This window comes from Geotrypetes seraphini, chromosome 3 (assembly GCF_902459505.1).
Source record: "Geotrypetes seraphini chromosome 3, aGeoSer1.1, whole genome shotgun sequence".
NCBI classification, from domain to species: Eukaryota; Metazoa; Chordata; class Amphibia; order Gymnophiona; family Dermophiidae; genus Geotrypetes; species Geotrypetes seraphini.
Window position 1 is genome coordinate 22,658,904 of NC_047086.1, and position 23,333 is coordinate 22,682,236.

Consider the following 23,333-nt stretch of genomic DNA (forward strand, 5'->3'; position numbering starts at 1 on the left):
ACGTTTGGGCCTGCCAAGAGGAGAGTGATGCTTCGTGTCAGAGGATGTGGCCTATGGGGGCATCCGGTGTGCTGGTGAGGATCGGCTGGCGTCTGCAGTTGATGCACTGAGGACAATTGTGGCAGAAGCCCAGATGACGCGGCATGCAGCCGGTGGAACAGCTCTGTCAAGGATAGCTGACTGCTGGGTCCCCCTTCCCTCCTTAGCCTGTTGCCTGCCTCTATGGACTTCTTCTCCAGTCTTGGGTTGCTTGCCTTCGGCTGCTTTGAGACCTGCCTGTCATGTCGCTGTCTTGGCAAATTGGCAGCCTAGTGAAGACACTTAAAGCTGGACTTCTGTTCAGAATGTTTGGATTTTGGATTTCAATTTTTTCCAGTTTATGAATTATTTTTATTTTCATTCCCTGTTTTTGCTCCTTTGTTTTTATTTTATCATTTAAATTTCCCCAGAATTCCATTGTTTAACGGTTCCTCCCTTCTACTTCTATTCCCTCTCTATTCCTTCCAACCTTCCAAAGTCAACCCTACCCTCATTGTTGCAGGGATTTTGGTCGGGCCAGTGTGGGAGGCGAGCTCCACCTCCCGACATCCCTAGCGGAGCACCGCCATTCAGAGCAACGTGCGCCTGTGCAACGTGACCGAGAGCAGCGACGTCCAGATAGAGAAACTAATCACCTAGCCCTCAGACATAACCTCATCATCCCTTTCAGTTAAACTCTCTCATCAGACCAGCGGTTCCTCCCTCTTCAAGCTTCTGGCAGTCCTCCACCTAGCTCCCTCTCTGTTCCCGACGCATCTTCACTCTCTCTTAATAAAAAAAAAAAAAGACTCTCTATCTCTTCTAGTCTCTGCCTAAGATCTTCATATCCTCAAAATGAAACTTCCACTCGCCCAATACCTCCCTATACTTTGCCTCTCCAGCCTAGTGGTAACACACTACTCTCTAATAATAACCCCCACTCCTTTTAGCAAGTTCAAAACCCCTAGACCCCCTCCCAACACACTTCGAAAAGCGTTGAAACTCACCGAAATGCTATCCCTATACTTTGGAACAAAAACAGCAACAACAAAAAACAAAGAAAACAAACCCCTCATCACACCTTATACAAAATCGCAATCTGCAACTCCATCGACAGCATCAAATAATAGGAAATCCCCCCCCCCCCACCTCCATTCACTGCATGTATATCAACGCAAGATCAGTAGTAAACAAATTACTCCTCCTAAATGATCTAATCACAACCAACAACCTTGACCTCTCATTTATAGAGGAAACATGGCTAAAGACCAAGACAGCCCAGAAATTTCCCACCTCTGCCCTCAAGGATATAACATACTTCAATTCTCAAGGAAGCACAAGAGAGAAGGTGGCCTAGCAATAATATACAAAAGCTCTTATATCATCACGGAATTAGGCTCTGCAACCTACCCAGAACTAGAATACCTTGTTTGCAAACTCGAAGACTTGCCCAACTCCACACAAAGCAACATTGTAATCCTACTAATATACAGACCTCCCAACTCTCCTTCAAGCGCTGTCCCCAAATTAGCTGAAATAATAACGAACCTGGCATGCCATTACGCCAAACTGCTCATCCTCGGAGATATCAATCTTCCTCTCAAATCCACCGAGAATAAAGATGTCTCCAAACTCAAAACACTGTTTGAAGATTGTGAAATCACAGTCATACCTTCGGGCCCCACACACGAGAAAAGACACACCCTTGACATACTTGCTTCTGCCCCTTCCAATCTTACTACTAACGTCAAATGGACTCTGGTGCCATGGACAGACCATTTCACCTGTTATGACAACTCACAACCCCACTGAAACAAGAATCCACTGGACACCCCACCAACATCACAGCTCAGGAACTAGCAGATTTCTTTCTCATCAAGATCATAAATGATCAGTCTGAGGTAACCAAAGCTCTCACCACCAGGACACACATCCTCGATGCATCTCAACTCCTCAATGAACCTGCCAAAGTAGATCAAATCTGGACTTCATTCTCCAACCTGTCCATCCCAGACACAAGAAAACTACTATCCAAATTGTCCATGTGCTGCAGCCCCCTAGACAACTACCCCTCTTATCTCCTCACTACCGTTCCTGAACAGATCGCCAGATGGATTATCAACCTCCTAAATAACACCCTAAATCAAGGCCACTTGCCAGAAACAATGGGTAAAAAAGCGCTCACCCCTATACTGAAATCACCAAAGGCAGATCTCTCCTCAGCCTTAAACTATAGACCCATCGCAGGCATACCCATCCTGACAAAAATCATCGAGACCCACATGTGCAAGCAGCTCACAACCTACATTGAACAGCACTCATGCCTCCACCCATCCCAATTCAGATTCTGTCAGCAGCACAGCACAGAACTTCTCCTCCTCACCTTGATCACAAAAAACAAACAACTACTCAGTACAAGAAGTCAAGCAATACTCCAATTTGACATCTCAGCAGCCTTTGATTCAGTAGACCACCACCTATTACTAACAAAACTGTCAGAAATTGGCATAACAGGCACAGTGCTAAGATGGTTCTCAGATTTCCTACAAAACAGGGAATACATCGTCAAACTGAACGGAGAGATCTCCAACCCCTGGAAAGCCATCTGTGGCGTGCCACAGGGCTCCCACTCTCCCCCATCCTATTCAATCTCTTCATAAGCTCTCTCGTTAACATCAAATTTGAAGACGAGAGCATATTATCCTATGCAGAAGACATCTTTCTCATTATTCCCATAACCAACAATTGCTCGGACATCACCAACAAAGTATCACATAATATAGAAAGAATCCAAATCTGGGCGACTACTAACAAACTAAAATTAAACTCAACTAAAACCAAAGTTTTATACTTCCATATACCCCAACAGACGGCACCAACAAGCATCACTCTTCGATCGGGCAAGACCCTCCCTTTAGAAGAATCCTCTAAAATCTTAGGTTGCATTCTGGACTCGACACTTACCATGGAACCACAAATCTCCAGTCTCCGAAAGAAATCCCTCTATACCTTGAGACAAGTAAGGCTAATAATAATAATAACTTTATTCTTCTATACCGCCATAGTCAGATGACTTCTAGGCGGTTCACACTGAAGAGGGCTGGACCATCAGCGAATTACAGAATGCATTTAGTGAAGGTACAACATATTACATAAGAAATAGACAGAAGGAAAATATAAATTTAATGTGGCATCTGTTTAGGAGATGAATCTGTGCGCTCAGACCATACTTTCACCAACACCACTTTGCCTTAGTTGTACAACTGATGATACTACCACAACTGGACTACTGCAACTCCATCTACATGGGAATCAACACCACTCTGATTCACAAAATGCAACTCATCCAAAACACCGCTGTCAGACTAATCTTCAACCTAAGAAAATATGACTCGATTACAGACTTCATCAGGCAACTGCACAGGCTACCTATCCCATCACGAATAACCTTCAAAACTGCATGCATCATTCACCGTTTACTGTATGAAAACTCTGCAGCTCCTCTCATTCAATTCTTCTCCAAGGCATGGTCTACTTCCCGCAGAACCCTCAACAGAATACTTCTAAATCTCCCACAAAAATAATCTGCAATACAAACGTGTTTTCCACTCCATGCTCACCTTTCTAGGTGTAAAAACTTGGAATGACCTTACTGAAATGACCAGGACGGAACCTAACTACACCATATTCCGGAAGAAACTGAAAACTCATCTATTTGACACTTAATCACCACCTCCCCACCTTAATCCTCTCCTCCCCCTTCCACCCCTCTCCCTACCCTCCTCTTCTCCCACCCATCCTCCCCCTTCCCCTTCCTCACTCCCCTCTTTAAGTCGCCTTGAGCCTACCTAGGTATGAGCGACTCAGAAATAGCAGATTAGATTAGATTAGATTTAAAGACACTGCAAAAGATTTTGGCTTAGAGAAATGTGCCAATCCAGCTTTGACAAATGGAAAATGGCCGACATCAAGGCATAGAATAAGATCATCACTGAACAAGAGCGTGAAGGAGCTTAAAAGCTCTGGATATCACACAGGCAGATAACATGAAAACACACCATGGAAAAGAACACAGTCACTACAGAAAAATCTCAGAAGTAGTAAGAAAATTCCAAAGGTTAAACTTAATGGTAGAAATACCATCAATACCAGGGTCGTACCTGCCATTAGATACAGTGAGAAAACTGTGAATTGGATTCAGGCAGAGGTAGAAATTTTGGTTCAAAAAATGCAAAAGATCATGACCAGTCAATTGTGTTCTGCGTTCCTTCAGTGATGTTGACGGGTGTTATTCTTCGCCACAGAATAGGTGAAAGAGGACTGCTACATGTACTACAAAGCGTGGAAAAGGAGAAATGAAGGCTAGCTGCCTTTATTAATAACAGAAAAGAGGATAAATTAAAGCTAGTGCATCAATAAGGCTTGCTTAAGACTAATAATAATAATAACTTTACTCTTCTATACCGCCACAGTCGAGAAGACTTCTAGGCGGTTCACATCGAAGAAGGCTGGACAATCAGTGAATTACAGAATGCAAGAAGAGGGGGTAAAACTTATTACATGAGAAATAGATAAGAGGACAACATATTACACTGAGGTTGAACAGAGGGAACATATAATTTAATAAGTGGTGAGGTTTCAGTTTAGGAGATGAATTTGTCAAACAGTGCGGTTTTAATTGCTTTTCGGAATGTGCCGTAGGTCAGCCTGGTTCCGTTAATGTAATTTTCCAGCCAGGACTGTGTTTGCTTGCTTGGTATATGAAGGACCTGTCCAAGAAGGATTTGTATTTGCAGCCTGTGATCTTTGGGTATGTAAATATGTTATGGTTTCTGGTTGGTTGTGAGGGGTTGTGTAATGTGGTAGTAGGTAAAAAGGCGCTAGTCCCCAGACCTGCTTGAAACAAATACAGGCAAATTTGAATAGTATTCACGCCTCCACTGGCAAACAGTGCAGTCTTCTGTAGTAAGGGCTAATGTGGTCATTTTTCCTTAATAAAGCAAAGCAGGTCTACAGACAAAGAACAGGTAAGAAATTAAAGAGAAAACCGGCACTATAAACCACTCCATGGGCAGTTTATAAAAGACTCTTAAGGAAAAGTTGATCAACAAAAATGTGGGGGTGGGTGGAGAAAGGAGATCTCAAGAAAGAAACTGAAGGACTAATCAAATGACTCGGGGACAAATTTTCCCCGTCCTCGTGAGCTCTGTCCCATTTCTGTTCCCATCTGCCCAAGTCTTGAACACTTTAAAATCATGTGTACGAGGCTTGTGCGGTTACAACAGAGCTTGCAGGAATGGGACGGGAATATTGAGATCCCACAGGGACGGGGAGAAATTTGTCCCCGTGTCATTCTCTAGGAGTGTTTCAAATGAATGAAGTGAAGGCTGAAATTGATAAAATATCCAATGACAGCAAATGCCACCCGGGCAAAGCACCCAAAGATACTGCGAACCACCTGGTCACTGGGTGCAAAAAGACTACCCAGACTAACTACAAGGACCCATCAATTCAGCGACCTCCACCCCGGTAAGACCTGCCATACCTCTGCTCCGAGGCCTCCTAAAGTAATAGTGGTGGCACAGGGGCATTCCCTGACATCATCAGTGACGGGGAAGGCCACAAAGTAGCCCATTCGCAATACTGCTGTTTTTGGAGGTCTCGGAGGTATGGTATGTCAGTCTCACAGTGGGAGAGTCAGTGGGGTTCTGCTGCACAAGGGGATGGGAGGGAGGGATAGAAAGTTGCTTCACAAGGGGATGGTGAGGGGGGTGAAAAAGTGCTGCACATGGGGTGGGTGGAGAAAGGAAAGAGGAAGAATTGGGGTGGAGAAGAAGGAAGAGATGATTGTTATAAATGAAAAAAAAATAAGACATCCCCGAAAATAAGCCCTAATGTGATTTTTGGAGCCAAAAGTAATATAAGACCCGGTCTTATTTTCAGGGCAACACGGTACAATATGCCCCTATATATCTATTCAGCAGCATCCACTATTCAGAAAGCAAATATACCTATGTAATTTAAGTGCCGAGGCTTTTCCTTACAAAACCACTGATCGCAGTGTTTAAAATATTAGACCTCAGGTTCTGAACAACAAAAGATCAATGTCAAGTTTAAAGAGTAAAAATTTGTCAAGAACGACTGCTGTCTAATAAGATCATTTGCTGCAAATGCTCATTCTTACCTGACATCTCCTCGTGTTCAAATTCATCCTTGTCCTCATCTTGTTTTATTTTGACATTTTGTTTCTCTCTTAAAAAAAGAAAGAGAGAGAGAACACTTCATTTCAGCAAGACACTCCCATGAACATCGCCCAACTGATAAGCAGCCAGCAGCGCTAAAACCGGAAATTCAATGCTGGGCCACGTGCGTGCCATGTGTTTTAGTTTTTTTTTTTTTTAAGTCAGCTAGTACACGACAGGTTAAGCTAATTTTCGGGCTTAATGGGCTATGAGTTAGCGTTTACTAACAGGGCAGCTATTTAAGTGCTAAACCTGGCCAGTTAATTCTGAATATCATAGAAACATAGAAAATGACGGCAGAAAAGGGCCACAGCCCATCAAGTCTGCCCACCTAACAGACCCACCCACCTAGGCTTATTTTCCTAGAGATCCCACTCCTAACGACCCTACACCTTAACTTGACCCTCTTAGGGATCCCACATGGGCATCCCATTTACTCTTAAAATCCGGCACACTGTTGGCCTTTATCACCTGCACCGGAAGCCCGTTCCAATGGTCAACCACTCTTTCGGTGAAGAAATACTTCCTGGTGTCACCATGAAATTTACCGCCTCTGATTTTGAGCGGATGCCCTCTAGTGGTCGTGGGTCCTTTAAGACAGAAAATATCCTCTTCCACTTCTATACGTCCAGTGATATATTTAAACGTCTCAATCATGTCTCCCCTCTCCCTACGCTCCTCGAGGGAGTATAGCCACAATTCGTTCAGCCTCTCTTGGTACAAGAGATCCTTGAGTCCTGAGACCATCTTGGTGGCCATCCGTTGAACCGACTCGACTCTCAGTACATCTTTACGGTAATGTGGCCTCCAGAATTGCACACAATATTCTGAAACGCCCCCATATAGCTGGCTTTAAGTTCAATGCTAACCAGTTATTTTCAGAACCCTGTCCTGGTGACCCCCCAGCCAGTCGGGTTTTCAAGATATCCCTAATGAATATGCATGAGAGAGATTTGCATACCTATCATTTCCATTATATGCAAATCTCTCTCATGCATATTTATTACGGATATCATGAAAACCCGACTGGCTGGGGGGGTCCCCAGGACAGGGTTGAGAACCACTTATTTATGGTATCTCAATTTCGACACAAGACTGGCTGGGGGGTCCCCAGGACAGGGTTGAGAACCACTTATTTATGGTATCTCAATTTCGACACAAGACTCCTTTATTTATATATTTATACAGGTATTATACTGCAAGATGTGTCTTCTTAGGATTTTGGTTTAATTTGTTTATCATTTTTGGTCAGCTATTATGTATTTACCATTTAGAAACATGGTGGCACATCAAGGCCAAATGGCCCATCTAGTCTGCCCATCCACAGTAACCGTTATCTCTTTCTCTCTCTGAGAGATCCCACGTGCCTATCCCAGGCCCTCTTGAATTCAGCCACAGTCTCTGTTTCCACCACCTTTTCCGGGAGACAGTTCCATGCATCTAACACTCTTTCCGTAAAAAAGTATTTCCTCAGATTACTCCGGAGCCTATCACCTCTTAACTTCATCCTATGTCCTCTCATAGCAGTTTCCTTTCAAATTAAAGAGACTCGACTCATGCGCATTTACATCACGTAGGTATTTAAACATCTCTCAAGAATACTAGTAATAACAACAGAATATAAATTCAAAAATTGTATAGGAATGTTATTAGCCAAGTGGTGGGGGTACCCCCTGAAAAATCATTTAAATTCAGTGGAGAAAAAGCCTCAACTACTAATGATATGCAGATGGCAACCCAATGAGTTTTTTAGCCGTTCTAATTCTGTATGATAGGCAAAAAAAAAAAAACTCCACAAACTTTCCGGAGCAGGAGAGAACGGGAACCTCCCTGATGCAGCCACTGGCTGGCGAAACAAGAGCCTTGTTGGACTTGATCAGCTAGCTCTTTATCTTCATTACAATGTTAAGTTCGCTATAGCAGGAAGATCGATTCGCTGGATTGAGCATGAAATGCTAATTGTTGGCATCGATGAAGATAAGTGGATTGTGTCTCTTGTTCTTTTTCCTTTGTTCCCTGTGCACAGTGGTGGGGTTTTTCCCATTTTGAAAAATTACATTGTGAAAGTTTGTGGAGTTTTTTTGCCTATGATACAGAATTAGAACCGCTAAAAAACATTAACAGACTTTTGTAATGACTGATAACATTTTCCCATAATAAGATATTTGTTAAGCGGGGATGTGGGTGGGTATTATTTTATTCATCTTATAATATGTATGAATTAATTAATATTTTTGATGTATTAGGTTGGATTTTCTGAAATGGGTAGGGAGGGATTGGGGGGTTTTCTATTTTAATTATAATTGTTATACATATTAAATGGATTACATAATATTTAAGATATTATAGAATATGAATATAAGAATGATATGTTGTACTTAAGGTGTTACATGAAGGAAAATCAAGTGTGTATTTATAAGATCATATGACTTTTTCTGATGCACTTGTTGTGATATGCAAAACTGAATAAAGAAATTTAAAAAAAAAATAAGAATGGCTAAAAAACTCATCTGCGTAGAGGCTTTTTCTCCACTGAATTTAAATGATTTTTCAGGGGGTACCCCCACCACTTGGCTAATAACATTCCTATACAATTTTAAAATTTAAACATCTCTATCATATCTCCCCTTTCCTGTGTCTGTTAGCAGGATTTTTCTACACAGTATTTTGTAGTAATTTGGCTTGTTGTCTTGATAGTGGAGGGGATATCTGTGAGGGGAGGGGAAATAGGGGGTTTGGTTGATCTTTGTTCTGTATTTGTGATTTATAAAATGACAGTTGTACAGAATATTGTTATTTTTTATACATTAAAAATGATTTCAATTTAAAATCATAACTATTCGAGGCATGTACGGATGGGATCAGACAGCGTTCACGGGGACGGGGACAAACTTCCCTAGGTGTTACTTTCACCAATATAAATATCATAAAATATATTACATTTTATAATCATCAAAAACTTGATATCAAAATATTTCTAAAAGTAAAACATACTGGAAAAAGAGGTTATCAAATTATTATCTGTGAAATAAGAAATTTAAGCATTATACTATTTGCATGACATACAATTTAACTTTTATGAGTCAGAGTTGCTTCCGACTTCAGTTACCCAAAAATTGCTTCCAACAGACTCCATAACTCCAACTAGACGGCCCTGCAGTTAAATGCCACTGAATATGATCGGATAGCCATGACTAAGGACTCCTTTTACAAAGGTGCGCTAGTGTTTTTAGCGCACACACCGGATTAGCGCGTGTTATAGTGCGCGCTAGCCGAAAAACTACCGCCTGCTCAAGAGGAGGCGGTAGCGGCTAGCACGCGTTAAGGCCCTTTGTAAAAGGAGCCCTAAGTGAGTTAACCGGTCGGCAGCTGTTTCCAGCTGGTTAAGTCACTTTGAATATATCAGCCAGCAACACCCAGTTAACCTTATCAACTAAAACAGTTTTTGTTAATCTGTTTGTACCCAATACATCTGCAAGAGAATCCCCCATTAGCTAATCTGGCAGGCCTCACCAAAGCTGCGGCTTCGGGAAGGCCTGATGACTCAGCTGATCAGGGAAAAATACCCCTGCCGTGATCAGTATCCTCAAAACCAGCAGGAGAGATGCCTACTCCCTTCCTGCCACCAGCCCCTTTGATCCCCTGACCCCCCCCCTCCAAAGTTGCCCGGCAGGAGGGATACCTACTCCTTCCTGCTGTCACTCCCCTAGAAACCCCAGAATCCCACTCCCCCCCCTCCTAATATGCCCAGCAGGAGGGATGCCCACTCTCTCCTGCTGCCACCCATGTGGAACCCCAAACCTCCCCCTACCAAAGTTGCCCAGCAGGAGGGATACCCACTCCCTCCTGCCGTCACCTGCCTGAACCCCCACCCCCACCCCCCAGAACCCCCATCATCCCCCTAACTGGCGACACCCTCCCAGCACCCCCCAAATATACAGACCCCTTACCACCTTGTCGGAAGCTTGGAAAATGTCGACAGGCAGTTGCGAGGCACATAGAAACATAGAAAAAAGCAGCAGAAAAGGGCTATAGCCCACCAAGTCTGCCCATTCCAAGTATCCCCTCCCCTGAATTTACTCCCTTAAAGATCCCACGTGAGTATCCCATTTTCTCTTAAAATCCGTCACGCTGCTGGCCTTTATCACCTGGAGTGGGAGTCTGTTCCAATGATCCACTACTCTTTCGGTGAAGAAGTACTTCCTGGAGTCGCCATGAAACTTCCCTCCCCTGATTTTCAGCGGATGCCCTCTGGTGGTCGAGGGTCCCATGAGCCAGAAGATATCATCTTCTGACTCGATGCGTCCCGTGATGTACTTATATGTTTCAATCATATCTCCCCGTTCTCTTCTTTCCTCAAGTGAGTACAGCCGCAATTTTTTTAATCATTCTTCATACGTGAGATCCTTGAGCTCCAAGACCATCCTGGTGGCCGTTCGCTGAACCGACTCGATCCTCAGCACGTCCTTTCGGTAGTGTGGTCTCCAAAACTGAACACAGTACTCCAAGTGAGGCCTCACCATGGCTCTGTACAACGGCATCATAACTTCAGGTCTCCTGCTGACGAAACCTCTGCGTTAGAAATGCTGAATCCGGACTGCAAAATTTTGTGAACCCCTGAGGAAGCTGAAAACAGTGAAATGGCTGAGCTCCCATTGGGTTAAGTGCTTTTGTTTACGATCTAATTATTGGGATTTGGCCAGCAACATTAATCAATGAGCCTGATACGGGTCCCTCTGTGAATTTGTGATGATATTCATACCCCATAAGCCATGTGCCAGTTTGGGTGTCTGGGTGTTGGTTCCTGTATTAAGCGATATCAGTATATCTGGTTTTGCTACACTTGTCACAGTACATACACATCATCCAGACTTGAGTTGAGCAAGTTTTTGTTCCAATTTGTTTTGTTGTGATTGGATAGATACCAACTGATTCCTATCCTGCTCAGCCAATCCAATAACCATATGTACATAGTGCTGCAGTAAGATCCTTTTGTGCCCACAGCCCTAGTCTACTTTGACTGTACGCTATCCACAACAGCCAGCGGAAATAATTTCTATAACCTAACTGATGACAGTGTAATATTTTATCTTTTCCCCAAAACTCTGATATAGCTGAAACAAAACTGCTTTCTCCAATATCTTAGATAAGAGTGAAGGATTAGTAATAGGATGAACATTCAATTATTAACCTCCCACGTGTTTTTCTTTCTTCAAAATTGGAAAGATTACAGCCTCCTTAAGATTATCAAGAACATTAGCATTCTGAAAAGACAGATTTATTAAGTTGAACTAGAGAGCACAATAATATCACAAAACAGGCAAATAACAGTGAAGAAAGACAAAACAAAGCAGGACACCGACATGGTTCTGGATTCTATGTAATCTTTAATTCACCAATGACAATGTCAAAGTCCATCAGAGTGCAAACACAATCATAAGTCAGTGAAGAACATGGTTTCGTAACATCGCCGATCTGCAGATCTTACACTTCTCCCTCTGTATTCGCGGTTTCAGCAATCGTGGGTTTTAGCTTGCTGGTTCCTCCCCCCAATTACATCAGCTTGCATAGAGAAATCGCCGATTCCAAGCGTTTACTGAGAAAAATCGCTGATTCCCAGCACTTTCTTCACCGTGTTTTGCCTCTCCTTCAGGAACAGGCCGGGTCTCCCACCATGTTATTTGCGGTTTCACCATATTCACGATGGTTTTTTAAAATAGAAAACAGCAAATAATATAGGAAAAAGTTATTGGCGGTTTTTCTGTATTTGTGGGTCTGTTAATCCCCTATCACAGCGAATATGGAGGAAGAAGTGTATATTAAATGGCTACTTTCAAAGTGCAACGTTCCCTAAGCTGCACTAAAAATAGGCCTTATGAAAGGTCTAGCTAGCTCTAGAGAGAAATGTGGTTTAGATTTTTCCCCTCTAGTTGCCTTTGATGCAGCCTTTTGGCAAAACGTGACCCTGTCAGGTGTAAGAGTTCATTTGATGAAATTAAAATTCTTCTATCTACTCTCTGCATTAAGTAGTCATTTTTAAAGATTACCACATGAGCACTTAGCAGGAAATTCCAAAACCAGGGCCTAAACTTAGGCACTGGTAGAGATGCCCTACCAGCGCTTAAGTTAATTGAAAAATGCCGTTAAAAAGCAGCAAAAAAATTACAAGGTTGAAGTGCTTAAGTAAAAGGCACCAGAATCACACCTACATAGCCGCTTTAGGACGCCGAATGCCAAAGTAGGTGTGGCCTAAAATGGCTACGAAGGCGCAATTCATATGTTATCCCAAGTCTACATTCTGTCCTTATTACACCATATAATCATTTATATCATTTATATCCCATCCCTTATAACAATGTAGCAAAACGTGTCTTTAATCTAGAAAATGGGAATAAATAACCCTTAGTGTCAAATAATAATAATAATTTTATTCTTATATACCGCCAAAGCCATAGAAGTTCACATTTTTTTGATAAGATTTATCTTTAAGAGCAACACTTATCTTATACGGCAAAAAATGCCAGTCCAACATTGGTTCTAATATAAGAAATTGCCCGACGCTCTGATTTTCTCGAGCGTTTAGTCTAAACTAGACCTTCATCGGGGGATACTGCTGTTGCTGAAATAAATTATTGTGTGGCCTACAGCAGTCGGGTTTTAGGATCGTAAAACCCACTGCAAAATAGCCAAGCAAATGTTAGTGAATCAATCGCTTGGCTATTTTGCATGGGGTTTTACAAATTTGCATGGCCGGATCGGAAAATGGGCGACTGAGGGCGGTGGGCCGTTTTGTGAATCGGGTCGGTTAGCAGCGATCGTCGCTAAACCTGTAAAAACAGGTTTAGCAACGATCGCAGGCTTTAGTGAATCGTGGCTCATGTATGGGATTCTACTTGGAAGGTGTTATAGACATTCACAGTAAGCAAACATTAAGTGGATTATCTACTAAGCTGTGTTAACAAGCTGGGATTGCCCGATCGGGCCCGATCTGGGTCCAATCCGGGCAATCGGAGGAACGCCCCCATCTGCCTGCATGGATCGCTCTACAGCAGGGGTCTCAAAGTCCCTCCTTGAGGGCCGCAATCCAGTCGGGTTTTCAGGATTTCTCCAATGAATGTGCATGAGATCTATGCGTATGCACTGCTTTCAATGCATATTCATTGGGGAAATCCTGAAAACCCGACTGGATTGCAGCCCTCAAGGAGGGACTTTGAGATCCCTGCTCTATAGTGATCCCCACGCATGGTCTGCGCATGCCCGACTGAGACGCGACCTTTTTTTTCTTTTTAACTTGAAAACTATTTTTTTGTTAGTTTTTAGCCCTGTGAGCCCGGGTTAAAACCATGGACTAGCTGGGCAGGGAAGGGCAGAACGGCGATGCGGCTGGAGAACTTCAGGGAAGGGCAGAAGAACAGGGATGCGGCAGAAGAGATTCGGGGAAGATCAAGGCAGAGCAGGGCAGCATTCGGGGCGAGCAGGCAGAACAGATTGCAGGGCAGAGAGCAGGACTTCTAGTCGGAAGGACGTTTTCGACTGGTCCCCAGCAGTTGCTTCTTCAGGTGATCAGCCAGCCCAGTCGGATAGGGAAATTTGGTGTTGTGAATCACGTCCCAGCCTACTTTGCATGCGTTTCACCTCATTTGCATGCACGGATTCGAAGCGGATCAGGCCAGATGGAAATTTGATAGTAAAGGAGTCGCAAACCGATCAGTTTGCTTTGTGAATCTAGACCTTAGATAGCTAACAGTTAATACAGAGAATGGCAGCAATTAACATATTTACGCATTCCTCATCCTACTTCAGTTTTAGAAAATTAGTAAAAACAAAATTATTTAATCGATTTGTAAGTTAAGGTTTTACTGTTTTTTTTACTTTCGCATTGTATGTATGTACTGTTGGTTTTATATTGTGTTTTATTCCCTGATTGTTCAGTTCTTCTTGTTGTAAACCGCCTCAAACTATTATGGCTTTGGCGGTATCAATAATAATAAAATGTTAAGCGCGCATGCGCACTCACGCCGTGTGTTCCCTGTTCCGTCGCGACGGCACGAGTGCGTATGCGCGCTTATACGTCACAGTCTCCTTTTTTTACAGCTCGACTCGCTGAGAGGGAGAGCGTTGCTGGCACCGGGGAGGGGTGGGGGACGCCAGTTCAGCTTGGCCGCTCCGTCTCTGCTGTCTCAGCAGCCCCCGAAGCTCCTCAGCAGTCTGTCCCGCTCCCTCGAGAAGGGCTCCCAATGGCGGCACTGCTCCCGCTGCTGTGCGTGAGCGACGCGCCGGAGCTGGACCCCGCGAATGGCAGACAGAGGTGAGGATGGATTGATGGGAGATGCTGGACTGTTGGGGGGGATAGACAGAGAGGAGATTCTGCTTTGGTGGGGGTTGGGGAAAGGAAGGGAGGTCTACTGCTGCAAAAGGGGAGCAGGAAGAGGTGCTAATGGACAGGGGGGAAAAAGGAAGGAAAGCCTACTGCTGGATAGGGGGATCAGGAAGAGGTGCTGATGGACAGGGGGTGGGGGGAAAGGAAGGAAGGGAGGCCTACTGCTGGACAGGGGGTTCAGGAAGAGGTGCTGATGGACAGGGGGGGGGAAAAGGAAGGGAGGCCTACTGCTGGACAGGGGAGTAGGGGGAGCAGGAAGAGGTGCTGATGGATGGGGGGAAGGAAGGGAGGCGTACTGCTGGACAGGGGGAGCAGGAAGAGGTGCTGATGGACAGAGGGGAGGTAAACAAGGGAGAAGGGCTGCTGCTGGATAAGGGGAGGTAAAAGGAAGGGAGAATGGACAGGGGGAGCACGCAAGGGGTGGTGATGGACAGCCAAAACAAAGAAAGACAGAAATACAGAAAGCGGCTAAGGAGACAGAGAGAGAAAAAAATAAAGACAGACACACACATACATTCTAGCACCCGTTAATGTAACGGGTTATAAAGCTAGTATAAGAATAAAATTATTATTATTATTAAGTGGAGTACTAGAACTCACCACACTTAAAATAATACAAACTTACCGAATCAAAGCTGCAAACCGTGCAGAATCAGCAGAATCCAATTCTTTGTTCAGTCTTGAATAATCAATAGTGGATGAAGCTCCTTGCTCAAGTCTGGCAAAAAATTGTTCTTTTTCTTCTTGTTCTTCCAATGTATCCATTCCAATTCCAAGAATGCTTTGATTGGGACCCGAGGCCACAACAGTATCTGTTTTTAGAAGGTAAAGATCTTCCTTAACATTACAGAATTTTCCCTGGACTATTTATGACATACTCGTATTAGAAAAGAACAAATTATTACATGTATTTCACTTGATGTAAGAATTTAAAAAAAGAATAAAAAATATTTATTTAAAAAAAAAAAAAAAAAATTGAAAAGAACAAATTTGGAAGTCAGCTGATCTTCTCAATATCACTTTTTGGTGGAACACAATTCTTTTAATCCACTTATACAAGTCTAAGGCGGCCGCCTTCTCCAACAGACATAATATCATAGAGAAAGTATGGGCCCCCATTTGAAACTTTTTGGGTTGATAATTAACATTCCTACATTTTTATATCATGGCTTGTTCCTTTTTGATAAACTTGTTTCTTTTTCTTTACATATTGTGCCCGCTATTTTATCTGGCTTTTGATTGAGTACGCCATGGGTCTATACTCCCTCCCTCCTTGCTAAATCCTAGTTCATAGACGAGATTCCTCTCATTGCAAATCTCCCCTGTGTTTCCCTCTCCAGGTTACCTGTTTGTTCTATGGAGGTTTGATCATATATGCTTCCTTAATTATTTGTAATCCAATTACTAGTGATAATATTGGGTTCATAGACAAAACCGCCGAAAATAAAGGTACGCGCCGACAACTGAGCGCAAGACGGAAGCACGCACCGCAAAAAGATTGTTTTTAGGGGTTCCGACGGTGGTTTTTGTTGGGGAACCCCCCCACTTTACTTAATACAGATTGCGGCAGCGTTTTGGGGGGTTGTAACTGCCCTCATTATACTGGAAACTTAACTGTTTCCCTGTTTTTTAGGGAAAAAGTGAAGTTTTCAGTAAAATGTGGGGGGTTACAACCCCCCAAATCCCACACAACGCCCCCCACAATGCGGCGCGATCTGTATAAAGTAAAGTGGGGGGGTTCCCCCCCAACAATCCCCGTCAGAGCCCTTTAAAACAGTCATTTTCTTCGGCGCGCGCCTCTGCGTTGCGCTCAGTTGTCTGCGCGCGCCTTTATCCCGGCGCGCTTTTGACCTGACACCATAATATTGTAGGATTGTGATGTTTATATCGATAACCTCCACTTTCATGGGATGTGGATTTTTGTCCCTTCTGTACTTCAATTTTTTCAATAAAATTTTATGAACTTAAAAAAAAAAAAAAAAGAAGAACAAATTAGGTCTGGTCCTAATACCTAGGTCAGAGGAGAGCATCCACAGTTCTCGAGAGCCACAATGCAGTCGGATTGTACTCAGTGGAGTAGTAAGGGAGGGGGCGGTCCATCCCAGGCACAACACCCCTCCTCCTCCCTCCCTCCCGCTCCTCTCCTTGCCTTCCCCCTTCCCTGGCGTGAGGTTGCTGCCCACATTGACATCAGCGTTCTCTCCGACGTCACTTCCGGGACCCATGCGTGCTGCTCACGCCGGAGAAGGTTACAGGGAAAGGGAAGGGGGCGTACACATGGTGGGGGTGGGGGAGAGGGCAGGAGAGGGATGCCGCTCATCCATACTACGCCATTGACTGTACTGTTTCCACTGTATGCAAATAGAAGTTGTGCATATTTACTATGGAAATCTTGAAAACTCAATTGGATTGTGGCCCTCACGGACTGTGGTTGCCCACCCTTGATCTAGGTAGGCTGAAGCGTTTTTGAATAGGATCTTGATGCCGACATTAAGATCACAGTGATATAGACGTTGGCTATTTTGAAAATTTCCCACGTGACTTGCTGACATTACTATCTAGCTTTAAGCGAAACAGATAGGCCTCTGTTAGGGCCACTTAAGATAAGTGTTCTTTTGCTTTGGGGGCTGTTCTTAAAGCATTTTGTTAGAGCCTCTCAAGTTGCAACTTCTTTTTCATCAGTCATCAGAAACAGCAAGATCATTGTGATCTGGTCACACAATTACCTTTAAGGAAAAGGTTTTGCATAACATTCAAGTTTGGTGTTAGGTTGGTGATTATTAAAAAACTATATAAAAAAATTTTCACACGCCTATGTCACAACGAGGTTTTTGATCTATGATAAGAATCCTAACCTCACTTGAAAGTCATTGCAAAAACTCTGGTTTTATAATAAAAGGGGCAGTTGAGGTCTTTTTTCCTCGTTGTGGTCATTGATATCAGGTGTACTATGTTATTTTGGATCACATATTTATTATGGAAATCTTGAAAACCTAACTGAATTGTGGCCTTCACGGACTGTGGTTGCCCACCCTTGATCTAGGTAGGCTGAAGTGGGTTTTCTTTATTGTAAAAAGCGACAGTATTCAGAAACAGCATCAAATTTAGGGATTGTCCTGGCAGTAGACATGCTGCCTACAACCATAACTGGACATCATACACTGAATTTAATATTAAATTTTGAATTCTTGGCATCACATCAGTAACTGCTATACAAACTTCCCTTCAGTGCCAATTCAATGCCATGAAATAATAAAATCCAGCACAAAAAGGGCAAAAGTGATTCTAACTCACACAACAGATCTGAAGGGAAAAAAATCTAAGTGACCCAAAACATCAATCCCACAGATCAAGACACACTGACATACAAACTTGTAATAGTAGCAATAAAAAATTTTTCCGTTTAATATTTTGAAAGCATTGCAAAGAGAACCTCCAGAGCCTATAGCAAACCTTCCATACCATAACAGCATCAACCCTACCTGGTGCAGACATCCATCCTGAGTATTTTGGATTACTGTAATATTATCTATTTGGGGACTTACAAAAAAATACTCAAAAAACTGAGACTGATTCAGAACATTGCGGTTCGCCTCATTTTTGGATTAAAAAAATGGGAGCACATCACCCCTTTTTATCAAAAACTTCATTGGTTGCCAGTAGAGTCCAGAGTTTTGTTCAAGTTTTCTTGTATCTGTTACAAAGCAGTCTTTGGGATGCTACCAGATTATCTTGCTTCTCAGCTTCCTTAGAACAACTCCAATAAGAATACACGTAGAATAAAATTATTTAATTATCCTGCTTTAAAATCATGTCAATATAAGAAGTTTTTCGATAGAATTCTATCATTCCAGGCCGCTAGACTGAATAAATGGCTTGGAAAACCTATATTAAGAGGCTACTTCTTACTTTGATTTTAGAAAATCACTAAAGACACGTCTGTTCGACATGCTTACATCTTAATTGTGGTCATTGTTTAACTTTCTATGCTTTTACCTTATGTATTCTTTTATTGATTGTTGTTATGTATTTTATATTCACCGATTGTATGTAATTTTCCCTTGTTGTGAACCACTTTGAACTCTTGGTATAGCGGTATACAAAAAATAAATAATTATTATTACCTATTAAAAGGTAGCATTGCAAATAATACTTGAGAATCTAGAACACAAACAAAACAGAATAAGCAGGACAAGCAGGACAGGTTCAATCACAGAAATGATAAAAACAGAAAACTGTGGAAAATGATGTTCTAAAAGATGATTTATTAATTACTTCTTCCAAAATATAAACAAGAGTAAACACAAATATATTAGTCCACATATGTAGTCCTACCAGACCCTACATGGTCCGTGTTTCGGCAAACACGTCTTCCTCAGGGGTCCAGTTGGGTACACAGATCTCAGAAAACAAATGTAGTCACATTTTTTTGCACCATTTTGTTTCAAATCACACTTTATTTGGAGAGTCATTTAAAGACAATCATTCTGTTTTTAGTCTACATTTGTTTTCTGAGATCTGTGCCGCTTCAACATTACCCCTCCAAACCTTACATTTGGGGGGGGGGCTAAACCTTACACTTGGCTCTAAGGAAGTTTATGGCTGTGAGTTCTGCTGGGATGTTTGGGGACTTTCAGTAGGGGAAAGTTTACTCCTTGAAACCTTGCAGTGAGTTGTTTTTTTTTTTCTGGAGGTTTTTCTTTTCCTTTCAAGGAACTCTGCTGCAGTTAAACAGGGTTAAGACTATCTTTGCCCGGAAAGTTTATTTTGCTTAATTGAATCTAAGGAGACATTTCGGTTGGCCCAGGCGCCTCAGGCCCCACCTGTGCGTGGGGTTTGAGGCGCCTGGGCCAATCAGGCCCTAAAGTCCACCATTCGACAGATGGCGGGCCTGCCGGACGCATGGGCTCGGGACCCGTCTGTCCGACCAACTGTTTTAAGATATAAGAACATATGAAGCGCCATCTCTGGAACAGACCCTAGGTCCATCAAGTCCGGCGATCCACACACCCGGGGAGAAGTGTTGAGGGGGGGGGTCGTGAGGTCATCCAGGGGGGGAGGGCGATGGGGGGAGGGGCGATTGGAGGTTCAGGGGTGTTGCGGTTAAGGGGGTGGGTGATCACCATCGCGGCAGGAAAGATGAGCCATTTCTCCTGCTGCGATCGTTGCAGTAGGGGATAGGCAGGTTGCTGGGGCCGCTAAGCTGCACTTTTTGCTGAGTTGCCCCTTTTCGGCACTTATACCTGTTTTGACTTGGTCTAAGTCAAAACGTATAAGTGCCGACTAGGCAACCTGCCTAAACTTTTGGTTATACCTGCTGTACGACTATGTCTAGGTCGGCCCACCTCCCGCCCTTTCCCCTCCTCTAAAAACCAGCTTTGGTTATGGGTACTTGGACGATCAGGCTTTTTGATCATCCAAGTACCCATTTGGCCACTTTTTAGACGTTTTTTTGTTTTGATTATGAGCCCCACAGCTTTCATATAAATTCAAGATTTCTGCATTCATGCTTCAATTAACTAAAAAAAAAAATCTGCCTGAAATAGATGTATATCTTACATACACTCATTCAGACACATTTTAGATAAATGTTTTGTATTAAGATATTTTAATTAAAAATGTATATGAAAGATGTAAACGGATAATAGCTATAGCTGAAGGCTTGAGAACTGGCAGGACTACTCATATAGGGAGTAATTTGTAAAAGTTTTGTATTCCATTGCATCTCTTTGGGAAAATGTTTAGTAAACGGGGCCAGTAGAATTGCCATAATTTTACCCACTTTCAAAATTAACCCCCTCTTTTGGGCCATTTGGCCTTTACCGGCCGTCATGTTTCTGTTTCTATATGGTTACTGCGGATGGACAGACTAGATGGGCCATTTGGCCTTTATGTTTCTATATTTACGAACGCATAGCGCGGGTTTTAGCACCGGCAGTAACTGCTCCGATGCTCATTGGAATTCTATGAGTGTCGGAGCATTTACCGCTGCTGCAGGCAGTAAAACCTGCTCCATGAGTTCGTAAAAGAGGGTTTAAATTAACCGCACTGTAGTTCACTGCTACCTCGATCTTTTGAAACCACTCCAATTACCAAAGATAGATGAACAGAGTGCAAGGCTTGAACTTTAAAAAAAAAACCCAAAAAACTATAGAGACAGAACTTACCATCAGATTCCAGACTGTCCCTAGTGATAGAGCCAGAAACATTGCCCTTTTTCTGAAAGGGAGACTTTCCTGTCTGACCCGCCTCATCTTCTTCCTCAATGGCCTGGGAAACTCTTTGAGACTTGAGAAAGCTTTGGTTTGTCCCGGCCATTCCTAAGGGGAAAAATAATTGGTAAAATACCTTCTTTCTAACGTCAGAAGCTTTCCTTATGCAGTGCAGATTCTGCAGGCTAATGTGGTTGAATGTATGAGTGAACAACAGAATTCATTTTTATTCACCATTATATCTTTTATTTTAAATTTATACAATTCAGTTTATTTTTCCCTTTCATATTTACTCTTTGTAAACCATTAAAAGTTAAGGTCAAACGTAAAGTCAGACTTGGAAAAGGACCATCTTGCAATGTCAACAGGAGTAATAAATCAATAATTTTTTATTAACTTTTGCTAGAGGAATTCTAGCATTAGTGACTCAGATTTGAATAAAGCACATTATCTGCTGTAGGTCACACTCGTTCTTGGAAATTTTATTTCATGTTAGATCCATGACACCAACTACCCATAATACTGATCTATTAAAACAGAAAAAGCTATCAAGCTAGTTTTGAATATATTCAGGCAAGAAAACAGATGTTCTTATAGTCATGTGAACAAATTAGGACACCCATGAAATAGTCAGTTCTTTCTTAAGAAATGTTCACATATTGATGTCAAATCTTTTTTTTTTTTTTTTTTTAATTTATCTCTGGAAAAGAAAGTGATGTAACTGCAGTTAAACAAAAATTTTCCTTGATTTATTCATTTAAAAAAAAAGATATCCACAAAAATGTATATTTTAACTGAAGAATAAATTAGAACACCCCCACATATCCTCCCACTTAAAGTGGCTCAAATCACACACAGGTGTATCACATCAGGTGCACAGGATTAGAACATCGTTACTCAGCATTTTGAAGGAGATTTGCCCTACTTAAACCTCAGACATTTAGTTTGGTGTGCTCATGACTGCTGCGGTGAGAGTGAACACCATGGTGAGATCAAAAGAGCTGTCCGAGGCCTTCAGAAGGAAGATTGTAGCAGCTTATAAATCTGGTAAGAGATTTAAAAAGATCTCAAAAGAATCTGACATTAGCCATGCCACCGTCCGGAAAATAGTGTACAAGTGGAGGACTTTCCAAACAACCGCCAACAAGCCCAGGTCTGGCCGTCCAAGCAAGTTGAGCCCCAGAGCAGATTGCAAGATGCTAAAAAAGTCTCCAAAAACCCTAAAATGTCATCACGGGACCTACAACAGGCTCTTACTACTGTTGATGTGAAACTGCATGCCTCTACAATCAGAAAGAAACCATCTGCATAATGGAAACATATCGGCAAAAAATTCAGCAGCTGGTTTAGAACAAACTGTAGAATAGATGCTTACAATAAAGTCCTCAAATTGCTCCACAAGAGGGTAATTTATAACAAGAAGTACTCATATACTTTTATTCTGGACATGACAGAATTTTCAAAAAACAAAAGTATGTACATCCTTCCACTTTGAAGATTACCCCAAGCTCATATTTGCATCACTATTCCGACAGATATGCATTTGAATTTTCAAAATCTACATGGTAATATGTAGAAATAATAAAACAAAAACATAAAAGGGAAAAAATATTTTTTTTATTGAACTAACTTACCCCCACCCTTTTACAAAACCACGATAGCGGTTTCTAGCGCAGGCCAGCGCGCTGAATGCTCTGCACTGCTCCCGACACTCCGTGATAGCATTTTTTAGTGCAGGCTGGTGCGCTGAATGCTCTGTGCTGCTCCCGACGCTCATTAGGAACTCTATGGCTATCAGGAGCAGCGTAGCGCATTCAGCGAGCTGGCATGCGCTAAAAACCGCTTTTTCAGTTTTGTAAAAAAAAAAAAAAAAAATAGGGGGGGGGGGGGTTAATGTAGTTTATGATTACAAATACGCTTCCCTCTCCCGATTCACAGTTTTAGGGCTCGCAATTTCGATTATTTGTGATTTCCTAAAACTGGAATCATCCCCATCTCCCTCCCACCTCCCCAGACCTTAGCTGGTGGTCTAGCGGTCTTTTGAGGCACGAGCAATCTTCCTACGCTCCTGCCCCTTGCAGATCACTCTTCCAAAATGGCTGCCGTGAGTTCCTGTCATAGTCTCGAGAGACTACAGGAACTCAAGGTAGCTATTTTGGATGAGTGATCTGCATGGGGCAGGAGCGTAGGAAGATCGCTCCTGCCCCGAAAGACTGCTAGACCACCAGGTAAGGTCTGGAATTCCGGGGGGAAGGCGGGAGGGAGGTGGTGGTGGTGGTGGAGAGGGGTGTGTCAGAGTTGGCCCAAAAGTTATTCATGAATTTTCAATATTCACGGGCCGGCTCTGCCCCTAATCTCCACGAATATTGAGGGAGGAGCGTAAGCAAATGTGGGCAATATAAAAGGAAAATATGAAAGCATTCTCACCTCTTTGTCTCCAACTACCACTGAAGTGCTTTCATGTTTCTTTTTTACCAATTT

At 42.7% G+C, this 23,333-nt stretch overlaps 1 protein-coding gene across 4 annotated transcripts in view; it reads right to left on the reverse strand.

Moving 5' to 3' along the window:
- CEP162 (centrosomal protein 162) overlaps window positions 1-23,333 on the reverse strand; it is a 209,935-nt gene that overhangs the window by 153,322 nt on the left and 33,280 nt on the right. For all 4 annotated transcript variants that reach the window (XM_033939253.1, XM_033939254.1, XM_033939255.1 and 1 more), the window contains 3 exons: window positions 20,808-20,960; window positions 15,266-15,452; window positions 6,203-6,270 (listed from right to left, as the gene is read on the reverse strand). In XM_033939253.1, coding sequence (XP_033795144.1) covers window positions 6,203-6,270; window positions 15,266-15,452; window positions 20,808-20,960 — 408 coding nt within the window. The remainder of the gene's footprint in view (window positions 1-6,202; window positions 6,271-15,265; window positions 15,453-20,807; window positions 20,961-23,333) is intronic.